Source organism: Echinococcus granulosus (assembly GCF_000524195.1).
Source record: "Echinococcus granulosus chromosome Unknown EG_S00004, whole genome shotgun sequence".
Taxonomy (NCBI): Eukaryota; Metazoa; Platyhelminthes; class Cestoda; order Cyclophyllidea; family Taeniidae; genus Echinococcus; species Echinococcus granulosus.
In genome coordinates this window covers 131,204-142,080 of record NW_020170384.1, presented here as the reverse complement: position 1 = coordinate 142,080, position 10,877 = coordinate 131,204, and the positions used below count along the sequence as shown (strand labels likewise).

Below are 10,877 nucleotides of genomic sequence, written 5' to 3'. Positions count from 1 at the left end.
ACATTTAGCCACCTATCTTAGTCTCACTCACCGACTAGAGATGCTGAAGGGGAGGAAATTCACCAACTGATAGCACTGTTGACAGCTCCACGTATACGTACCCGGTGATACCTAGGCTGTCAATCTCCGTCCCGTAGAAAACGACACTGGTACAATTAATTAGCAGACAAGGCTCCCTTTTGCAATGAATCTCTGCAGATTCAGAAATCCACAGGAAATACCTTCCTCCCATGACATCAGGGTTTAGCAATCGGATTAACTTGCCGCTGTTCCAAATATAAGGCTCTGTCACTTCCATGAAATTCTAATACCTTATGGATGAGGATTTAGTGCTAACGGACAGAAGGAACGAGTGGGCATGGGCATGTTTGGAAAGATATGCTGTCAAGACGTAAATATAAGCCTTGGGGACTGAAAGGTTAGTAGATGCTAAATTAAAGAGGGGTTTACGAGTCTTCACTTGTATCATCAAAGTTTGCATTTATTGGTTCTAACCGTTTAATCAGACCATCCTACAGTTGTACAATTAAAATAAAAGTTTATGGAGTGAACATGAATTAATTTAAATGCGCATTACCCAACAGAATAATTAACTCTGAAGCAGGAAGACATTTTTGAGGTTAGACAATCTTTGAAGTCCACCGTCGCAAGTGTTGATTCGAGTATCATTAAATGCCGAAGCCAATACCTCAGTTCTACTGATTACGGTGAACCACTGATTCATTTCAAGTTTTGCAAGTGTGGTTTTACTTCAGGTGTCTATAACCTTAGCTACTACTTCACTATCCTCCCTACGTCAAAGCCTTATTGCAAACGTGCTATTGGAAGCACCAATTACCAAACCGAGCGAAAAGTAAATCCCACCAATAGAAATTAAAATTTAATGTAAGCAAAATACCAGCATCAAAAGATGAAAATAACTTCTTCAGTGCCACATATTTGATGACAGTTGGAACTGAATAATGTTAGCCATCAAGATCTTCTTGCGGCCCTAGGAATGCCAGAGGAGGTAAATGCTGCGGTGGCAGCAACTGCGGGAAGTGGAAATCCATCGGCGTAGCAGGTGGCGGGGAAGGTACGGAAGTGTGATGATAAAAGACGATGTTGCAATGATTGTAGGTCGCCTTAAGTGAAAGCGCTTCGAATATTGAAATGGACGGACAGTGAGAAATATCTAGGAATGCGAGATTCTGGCAATGAAGAAGAAGTCGGTTGATGCAGGGTTGTGTGATAAGGGCATTGCCTATCAAGTCCAGATCCACCAACGAGTCATACAATGAGTTGGCTATAACGTCGACATCAGCAGGTGTCACAGACCTGTAAGAAAAACACTGGTCACCGAACTAGGCTGAGAAGAGCTGCTACATTAGGGTAAACAGTGCTGCTACGGACCGAATGGCTGCGAGAGACAGAACACGCAGCTTGCGGCAACGAGTAACCAGTTCGCGAAGACAGTTGGATGGTTCTGACTCAATACCTGTACACCAGCCCAAATCAAGTCTGAGTAGGTGTGGACAGTGTTCGGCTATTCTTAGAACTCCAAAGCTGGTTAAGTTGCGACATCGCCACAGCACAAGAGACTCCAGGACACTTTGAAAGGACAAACACTTAGAATAGCACCAATTTGACCAAGGAAAATTTGGAATGCAACTTAGTATTAGCTGTATCGAATCTGACTAGCATATGTAAATAAGTGTCTTTACTAAAAAAGTAATAGGAGCAAATACAGAGAACGGCAAAGAACGTTTTGAACGATTTAGGTCAAAACATTGATTAATCATTACCGAGCCAGAATAGTTCATAACAAATCATTGCGATATTAAGTGGAAGGGAGCCAGCTTACGGGTTGTTGGCAGTGATGTGCTCAACAATGGTGTCAGCGTCTTCGATTGAGACACAGGAGCCGAGATTCAGGTGTCGGAGGTGCTGACATAGGTTAGCCAGATTGTGCAGGGCAGCGTCAGCTACTCGCGTCCTGTAGAGACTGAGCCAACGCAGTTTAATCAACCGACCCAAGGGAATGAAACCGCCACTGGTTACTGATCGGCACGACGAAAGGTCCAGCTCTAGAAGAGAAACCAGCTGAATAGCAGTACATAAAAATCAACTTCTAGAATTTCAAGAGAGACTAAAATCAAGACAGGTACTGAGGAAGGAATCCTTCCAACTAGTAAGATGCATTCTAAAATTGCATTTTTGGAAGACGGTTGAGTCCAACCACACTTAAGGAAATATCCGAATTTTGAGGACGCATTATATTTAATCACGTTTTGTGAAAAGTACAACCTTATTTTTTCATAGGTTAGCATGATGATCGTTTATAGAAAATCAGTATTCGACATAAATACTGATACAAGCCACTTCCAGAATTAAGACGAATGAAGAGAAGGATTTTTCGACAAACTTTTCTAAAAAGACAACGTGATTGATGCAATCATATAAAAGCATACGAGTTCCACACAAGTGAACATACCTTCTAGATTACCGCAAATATTGATAAGCTGCAGAAGGCACTCATCATTGACCATTTGACAGGAGGAAAGACGAAGAGTTGTCAAATTACGCCCAACGTCGCTCAGAAACTGACAAAATCCGTACGTAGATATCTGAATTAAAATGAGATTTCCTAAGCAGCACAGTCTATTTAACCTTACAGTACACATTCGTTCTAGAACTTAACAATGAATCCTGGTGACTTTACCAAACCACAAAAAAAAACTTATTCTTAAACACATCGTTTTCAACATAATACTACCAAACCCTCCACTTCTCTGAACAGACACTTGAAATAAAGTGGGGCTTTAAAAACGTATGGCACCTCGAATCCGTAAAAGTTGCCCTCCCAGAGTGCATTTCACTAGGAGCAGTAGTGTATGCTTGGAACCTAGAATTTCCGATAATGCTGCTGTGAAGGTAGTTATCCAGCATAGGATATTTAAGCAGTACAAGCGCGGGATAAGGGGAAAATCGCGTAGGTCGAACTTTACTAAAGTACGCCAAAAAATTCAAACTAGATAAATGATAACTAAGCAGACTGAAAGCTGGTGAACCAGAAGCAGTGTTTAAATGCCTTTAGAACAGCACATAACAGCAACCACAATAAGTAAAAAAAAACTATAGGGAATGATTGAAACATACTGCCTGATAGTTTCCACACCAGGAAATATCCAGCCTTCTAAGTCGGCAGGACACGACGTCTTGAGAACTATTGTCGAAATTTTGGAATGCGGAAGCGCGAACTCTATCAGTGGGAGGCGCACCACCACCGCAAACGAGGGTAGTGTGATGAGTGACGCCCTGCCCCGTGAGGCTGCTCCACGAGGCATAGTGGACAGGTGCCGATTCAGAGCGTGTACCTCGTCCGCGAGGTCTTTCGCATGCAGATACGGTCCTGTTTCGGCTTCTATGAAGTCGACTGGATAGGACCGAGAGAGCAGTGTCCGTTGCGGTCGGCCAGAGGGCCTGCAAATTGATGCTCTCAAGGCGTGACAGCGTTTCATCGGCAAGACGGTGGAAAGTACTGGAAGTTAGACGCTTTTTAAAAATAGGAGAGGATGAAAAAAACTTAAAATTTTTTTAATGCTTACCGACACACACAAGATATTCGGCAGAGAGTCGGAAGGTCTAAATAACGGAAAATCGAAAGTAGAACTTCATGCTAAAAGAAATAAGGCCTAAATCAGACAGCGAAAATTAGAGGGTAAAAGCCTTGACATAGGTTCCCATACTGGAAAACAGAGAAGTGGATTGATCGGGCGGGTACACGGATTTTCACTAAACGAGAGTGTTGTTTGATGCATCAGAGCCAAAGAAGTTAATGATGAAGGGAATTTACAAAGCCCCATTGATATTGGACACAATGCAGAATTTTGAATATATTCAGTTTCCATAGAGAATTGGGGAAGAGGCAGCAAGTCAGAAGGATAGTCGTCAACCTCATCTGCATATGGAGTCTGCTAAAAAAGGAAACATGAATAGAGTAACATTCAAAAGAACACAAAGTGGAGTGCAGCTTACTGGGTTCGAGAATGGCATGCTAGCTAAAGCCAGCCTTTTTTCATTATTTTTTTCTTCAATAACTGAAAGATACCATTCCAATTCCTTTCTTGATATAATTCGACACCTGCCACGCTTCTTCCAACGGAATTCGGCTTCCTTGTCAGAGATGGGTGCATAACCTTCTACCTGTACCGCATCCAACTGTGTATGGTACGCGCAGCGACGAACGTCGAATTCAATCCGAATAAGATCTGTTGGCACAAGCGGAATATTAAACTGCAAAAGGACAAAAGATAAAATAGAGAAACTGAAAAAACCGAATATTTATTAGGGAAAAAGACGCACTAAATCAGGCACAAAAATCCTGGCTTTTCCAAACCGCAAAATTTTAACAGAATCCGCTGATACTATTGCATTTTCTCCGTCTATCGAAAGCAAATTCGATAAGCCACCATGAGCAGTCGATTGCCATAATGTAGCCCAATACATCCCACGAGCGTTTACAGGATTATCAGTTGGCTGATCTCGATAACAAGCACGAATGGCTACAATCGCACCAGGAAAGAATGTTTCATATATCTTCATGCGAACAACGATGAGGGGACGTTCAAAGAAAACGTCAACATAATCCGTGCTTGAGTATGCATGCGGGCCACCGGAGATTGGTTTCAGCGATCCTGGATAAGTTTCCCAACGGGATCCATAATTGAGCTAGAAAGAGCATATTTTAGCGAAAATAAAAGAATATATCCGAGCACTATGGAGCAATAAACTTACAAATGCACAAGAACGTGTAGAATCCTCAAAGTTGGGGTAGATTGTCGGTGGGCCACACAGATTTTCTGCCACAAAGGCCGTTCTTCCATCTTCTCCATATTGAGAGCTGCATTCAATCACTTCTTTAGCAAATAACTCAGTTCCTGCAAAGTAGTTCGCTTTTTGATCCATTCATATATTACACACCGATTTACGAACACCGCTTCTTTATAAAACCCTATGTAGTCCAAATGTGTCCCACATTTAGGAATTTAAACAAGATTAACGTACTTTTGCCTCTACAAATGTTTGTTAAAAAGAACTGTATAACTTTTTCAATAAAAAATTTTGCTGTTTACGTGTTAAACGGCGTAGATAATGCCAATATAGTTGTGCCTGCATGATTGATTTGATGAATTCGGTAATCGGCGCCACCCATGAATATCGCTTCAAGTGTGTGATTTGGGAGCTGCCGATGGATGATATCATCCACGAGCTCCGGAACGCATTTATAGTTTCTGATGACACATCAACATGTGAAAAGTTTTGCCGTGATTGTGATGAATTTATGACGGAGATTACTCATCAGTACGATTTATTTGCCATATTTTTGTAGGGATACCAGCTCTGCCGGTCCTTTTCGGCATTCTCCGGAAATAACATTTACTCCTGACTCAGGTAGTGTTTTATTGTCCTTGATGTTATTCTTTCTTCAGATTTTTGCCGTTGGAATTATTTAGTGGAGCAAAGCAGCCAAATAACATCAGCTTCCACTACTAGCTGCCAATCGTGTTACTCTGAAGGTGAAGCCATTTTCGGGTTTCAAATTCTATAGGTGTGGGTGAAAGTGTCCCTGAATTTGTTAATGCGGCACCACTGTCGCCCCTTCCGCCTGTCGATCGAACGAGGAAGTCGGCCTTAACGATAGCTCTGGAAAAAGCCCATTTGAACGGCAGGTCGGTGAATAAGTTCAACGACTTTGCCATTTTCGATGGCCGATCAGCGGGTGGTAGGAGTCCTTCTGTGCCAAACACCCAGTCTTCCCCGCGTCTGCGTCCCTATGTGATATGGTTTTGGCGTATTTCCGGTCTTCCTAAGATATCCTTCTCAGTACAGCCTACATCTTCATGTACAGTGCAAGATTTAGTAGGATTATCTCTTTGGCAGTACTTTAACGAAAATCCATCTGCCATCACTCCATTCAACTCAGAGTCATCCCACCTTGAAAAGGACGCAACGTGAGTAGCTGCTATTTTCTCTGCGTCTATTGTGGTACTAGATGTACGTATTTTGTTGTGTTGCAGATTAATAATTAAGCAAATCGACGTTTACATGTACGATCCACATGAAGACGTTGATGACTTCCCCCCCATTCAGCCCTCGGATTCGATTTATAAGTACGGTTTTGATTCTCTCGCATTGGTGGAGAATGTCACCACTGCATCTCCTGCTCAGGAAGCCAATTTGGAGCCGCTAGTTTACGTTACAGTGTATATTGTTCCAGTTTTGCTTACTTTCATGTTATTTGCATTATTTTGTTCATTAGTTTTATGTCAACTTTTATAGGATGGTCTGAGCAGCTCTTATGTTTTTTCTAGCTGAAATAGAATCGTTTTTTACTGATGGTATGGATGGCTTGTAGACAAATAGTCAAATTGGTTAGACTCAGTATATGTGGTGGATGCATCTGGTAGTAAGAATACTTCGTTGATGTTTGCTCCGTTTATTGGTATATTGTATCCTCTTAAAGGCACTTGGCCCAGGGTATAAGTCTTGTTCGCTTTGCGGCGTCGGCGACCCTTAAAACAGTTCTCGATGCGGCTATCAACAGGCGCAAACTACGGCAGCATGAGGGCTACGCCTATCGTCTGGAGGAGTGGCTCGATCCTGGCAAACAGCCACAAGCGTCTGAGGATCAGATCGCTTCCCGCAGGCCCCTCGATCTCAGTATGACTCTGGCGGAGTATACGAGAAACAATCCACGTCCACACTTCGTCCTCATTCGTGAACACAGTACGTTCCACATTTTCCCTCATTTATCGAGAAGTTGTTTCCTCCTTCACTTGTCCTTCTTTTGGTTCACTTTCATATCCATTATTGGCCCTATCGACGAGGTATTTTTGATTGTATAATAGGGTGTGTTCATTCTCATTAGACTGTGACTTGTTACTTTTTAATGTATTATTTTAGCTGTACTTTGATAAGTTGACTTCAGCCTTTTCATGTCATTCGTCAACCTTGTGGTTACCCATTAAATCAAATTAAAAGGTACCATTTACCTATAGTACTACTAATCTTATTACCGTGACAACTATCCTTCCAACCATTATGTATATACCCTTTTCGTTGCTTGCCCTGACCTTAAATCCATTTGCGTATGTCTCCGGTTTGGTTTACCATATCCAAACTACCATTTTGTATCAAATAATCTAAGCTGACCTTTCACATCGTAGTTCTAACCATTAGAAAGTAATCTGAATGAAAAACAATGGGTAAGTTATGCTGTGCGGGATGTATTCACTGCTAAATCAATCTAGGTAGATGGGGTCCATTAAAAAGTATGTAGTTTGTTGCATTTTCGCTATCAAATTGATAGTGACTTTTCTTGAGGAATAAATGTCTTTTGGGATTTTCTGCATGATGGAAGATGCAATGTATAGGAAACCATTTTCCTTTGAGAAGAATTTGTTTCACTATGCGCAAGCACGATGCAAACTTTTTGTGTCTATGTCTGTCACGACGCTTAGGTCTTGAAGTTACTTACAGAAAGTGACCAGTTTTTCATACTTTTGATTATGCAAGGGCAAAATGGAAGCATTTAAGATGCTGAAGGAACGTTTATTTTTTGACTAAGAGCAAAAATACTACTACTTCAGTTAAATTTTTTCCCTCTTTGGATTTTGATCAATTTAAAACACGTGTGTTGCAATCGACAAGAGTTATGGAGATGGAAATTAACACGTTTTGCTATCTCCATAGCCCATATACGGTGGCTCGACTTTCGTGCCTGCACCGGCGGCCCATACAGTAAATAACATTGCTTCACAAACAACTCGATTGAGTTTAAGACAGCAAATTATGATGTTGGCCCTCTTTGGTCTTAGACTGATCACGCTTCGTTTTTGAGCAGCTGTTGAAATGTTAATAAATACTGACAATGGATGCTACTAGAAAAGTAAAACGTTTGCGCTCTTCCCATCGGTTTTCCTCCGAATGTCTGAACGCGAACGTGTCGGACTTGATGATGCTTGATCGCTGATATTCTATGCACAAAATAGGTCGTTATGACCCTGTAATGGAAGACAATGATCGTGGACAGCACGTTTCCGCGCCCGGGAACAGGCCTATCGATATCCTAACTACATCACCTAGTGGCGCGGTGACTCGCAACCTCCAATCGAGGAAATACCGAGCCACTCATCTCCGGGGTCCCACCTCACGCGATGTCCAACTCAGTAGGTTCTCCCCCCACCCCAATTTCTTCTTGCCGTCGTCGTTTGCACACATTCAGAATTTTCCATCGTTATGACCTTCTAAATACCTGTAGTCCGGATCTCTTTGTCCTGCCTGATGCTAAACGGTTCTCCTTATTAGCATTTTAGTCTTATGTCCCATTCGGTTTTTCTATCCTTTACATCCGCCAATGAATTTTTTTTTCCTTGTTACTCCTGAATGGCATCCTTTGGAGCTGAACTCTTCGTGTGCACGGCTGCATTTTTTTGCTGATGATATAGCTGTCTCACACCGAGGCTACAAGCGAGACTGATCATCTTCTCTGCTTACTTGCTGTGATATGCAAGCACCTGTCGACCGTGTGATCAATACTAGTATATTCAAGCATGATAAGACATTTTTGTCCAAATGCTAAATCGTGGCTCGTCTGTGGTTTACCGTGGTGCTAATGGGATCGTGAAATTAGTCCGACAGAACGCTTTTCACTAACTACATACTGTTGTTATGTAATTAAAACGCTCCCATGGTGTAATAACCCGTTTATTATATTTAGTCATCTTTTCCCCCTCTTGTTCTTTAGTCTATTTCCTGTTTTAGCCATCGCATCCAAAATCCGTTAGGTAGAAAAATCCCATCGCATATTGTGGTCGTTTCGACTATCAGTCAGTTGATGCCATGTAATACGTTATGGTAATTGACTATGATGTTTCTGTTTCGTCAAACTGTAACGTTGACGTTTGTCGATTTCTGAAACTGTACGATTTGTGTGCATCCTAGCTTGTATCACCTTGCGGAATGGTATGGTAACCTCGCTTGTTTCGTGAGCACATCAATTATTTTTATAGTTCTAATCTCCCTTTTCCATTGATTTAAAGTGCCTTTAATGGAAACAGACCCCGCGGCCTCTCTATTTGAGTTCCCTTTTTTTGTGACGCAACTACACTGTTTCACTGTTATCTCTACTGCCTCGTTCCTATAATCATGCTTTATTATTGTTGAATGGCTTTCTGTTCTATTTTAGTACTGCTGTTTCAGTATTCTTAAAAGACGTGGCTCCGCTGGTGAAATAGCTTATCCCATTTTCTAACCTAACTTTCCGTAATAATGTGTCTTATACGACTTTACAAACTGCTCTTGTAGTTGAGAGAAATTTGCAGTATTCATTACGGACTGGTACATATGGGCAGTTTGAATTAGAGTTGCGAATAAGTTGTGCTTCTGTATGCGTGTGCACAAATGCAGCCATATCTCGAGATCGGCTGGACGTTCAGGCCTCTCGATTGCCAAAGATCTTTCGTGGTGGCTCAAAATCCCTGACAGTGCCGATGTCCCATGTGGTGGATTGCTCTCTGTGCTCTGCCACCACTGCGGTCGGTGACCCCTCCAATCAGCCTCTCTCTAAGGTCCAATTTGTCATCCTCTATCTCGTATGTTCTTGTTTTAAGCTCTAAGATACATTTTGGTTCAATTTTCTCCTGAAAATGTTTTCTTAGCAGAATCAATTCCGTCTTTAGGTTCTATGCCTTCTTTAATTGTTATTACCATTTAAGATTCCAGAGACAAAAAGTTGTTTGCGAACTAAGCGTACAATCAGTTAGTCATTTCGAAGTCTACTGTAGCACTTTCACTTCTTTTAAGCAATACCACTGTGTCAATTAGAAGTGGTCCACATTGTTCCTTCTGCTTTGTGAAACTGTGACTTTGATTGGTCACAGTCTTTATTAGCTAGCCATAGCTGTCAAGCGATTGTGTAGACACTTGATTGGCCATCAGAAGAAAAACTCCGTCGATGATTAATCTAATTGCTGCTTCTGACGTGTGAAGTTGAAGCAAACTGTAGTGTCAAATCAACTAGCCCAGTGGGGTTACTGTTACCCGGTGAGCTTCATTTTTTGACTAGCATACACGATAATGTATGCCTAGTAGATTTGCCATTACAGGGCACAAATATGTGGCCTAATTCAACTTTAAATTCAGTTTTACATGACGATATTTCCTCTCCTGAAGCCACCAGTGAGTGGGCAACAGGGTGGAGTCACGAGTGCACTGCCTTCATTGTCATCGCGTGCGGAGTTGGATGTAGCGGAGGAGGGCGATGGGGGGTCACGACATTTTAGCTTGGAGGACATCGTAAATCTCGTCTTTGAGACCCAGTGGACCAGCGCCCGTGCCATATGTCACCAGGTAAACTTGATCTTCTCCTGCTGTCCCAGTCGCATCCGCGATGCCTATCTGAATCTTTGCCTCTCCGCGTCACAGCGCTAGCCACCATCTTCTCACCGTGTCTTTCCCTCCTTTTACCCTATTTGACTCATACGTGCCCCGCATTCCTCCTGTTTAGTCCCTTCCTCCCCCTTTGTCTTTCCCCATGCTTCCGGTGTGTGTGTGTGTGTGTACCGTCTGCTACCCACAAAGGGTACAACATCATGCAAGAAACAATATTTTGCTGTTATTTGTCCCTTCCTGGTTGATACTTTTTTTTTACACTTACCGAGCTTCTAGCTCTAATTAAACATGTTGTAGGATTGGTTTTCAGCGGGAAGCTTTGTTATTATTCGGTTTATCAGGCATTTGACGTGTTACGTCCACAAGCTCCTTCATGTTGCATAGAGTGCAGAACGTTTGTGTAGCCATGCAAAATTGCCTCGAGACCCTTTTCACATTTGCAG

The 10,877-nt window shown here is 42.1% G+C and overlaps 2 protein-coding genes across 2 annotated transcripts; one reads left to right on the top strand and one right to left on the bottom strand. All coding sequences in view use genetic code 11, as the record gives it.

The window, feature by feature from the left end:
* Positions 1–965: 965 nt before the first annotated feature.
* On the bottom strand, positions 966–4,947 carry EGR_01016 (F-box/LRR-repeat protein; the record flags this gene model as incomplete). Its single annotated transcript, XM_024490265.1, has 8 exons — positions 966–1,317; positions 1,393–1,590; positions 1,844–2,066; positions 2,474–2,606; positions 3,139–3,534; positions 4,018–4,275; positions 4,345–4,710; positions 4,777–4,947. 8 exons carry the CDS (start codon positions 4,945–4,947, stop codon positions 966–968), a joined length of 2,097 nt encoding a protein of 698 aa, XP_024355084.1.
* Positions 4,948–5,167: 220 nt separating this feature from the next.
* Positions 5,168–10,473, top strand: EGR_01015 (Target of rapamycin complex 2 subunit MAPKAP1; the record flags this gene model as incomplete). The annotated part of the gene is made up of 8 exons (XM_024490264.1): positions 5,168–5,343; positions 5,372–5,433; positions 5,591–5,993; positions 6,060–6,245; positions 6,506–6,768; positions 8,034–8,210; positions 9,451–9,635; positions 10,216–10,473. 8 exons carry the CDS (start codon positions 5,168–5,170, stop codon positions 10,471–10,473), a joined length of 1,710 nt encoding a protein of 569 aa, XP_024355083.1.
* Positions 10,474–10,877: the final 404 nt, after the last annotated feature.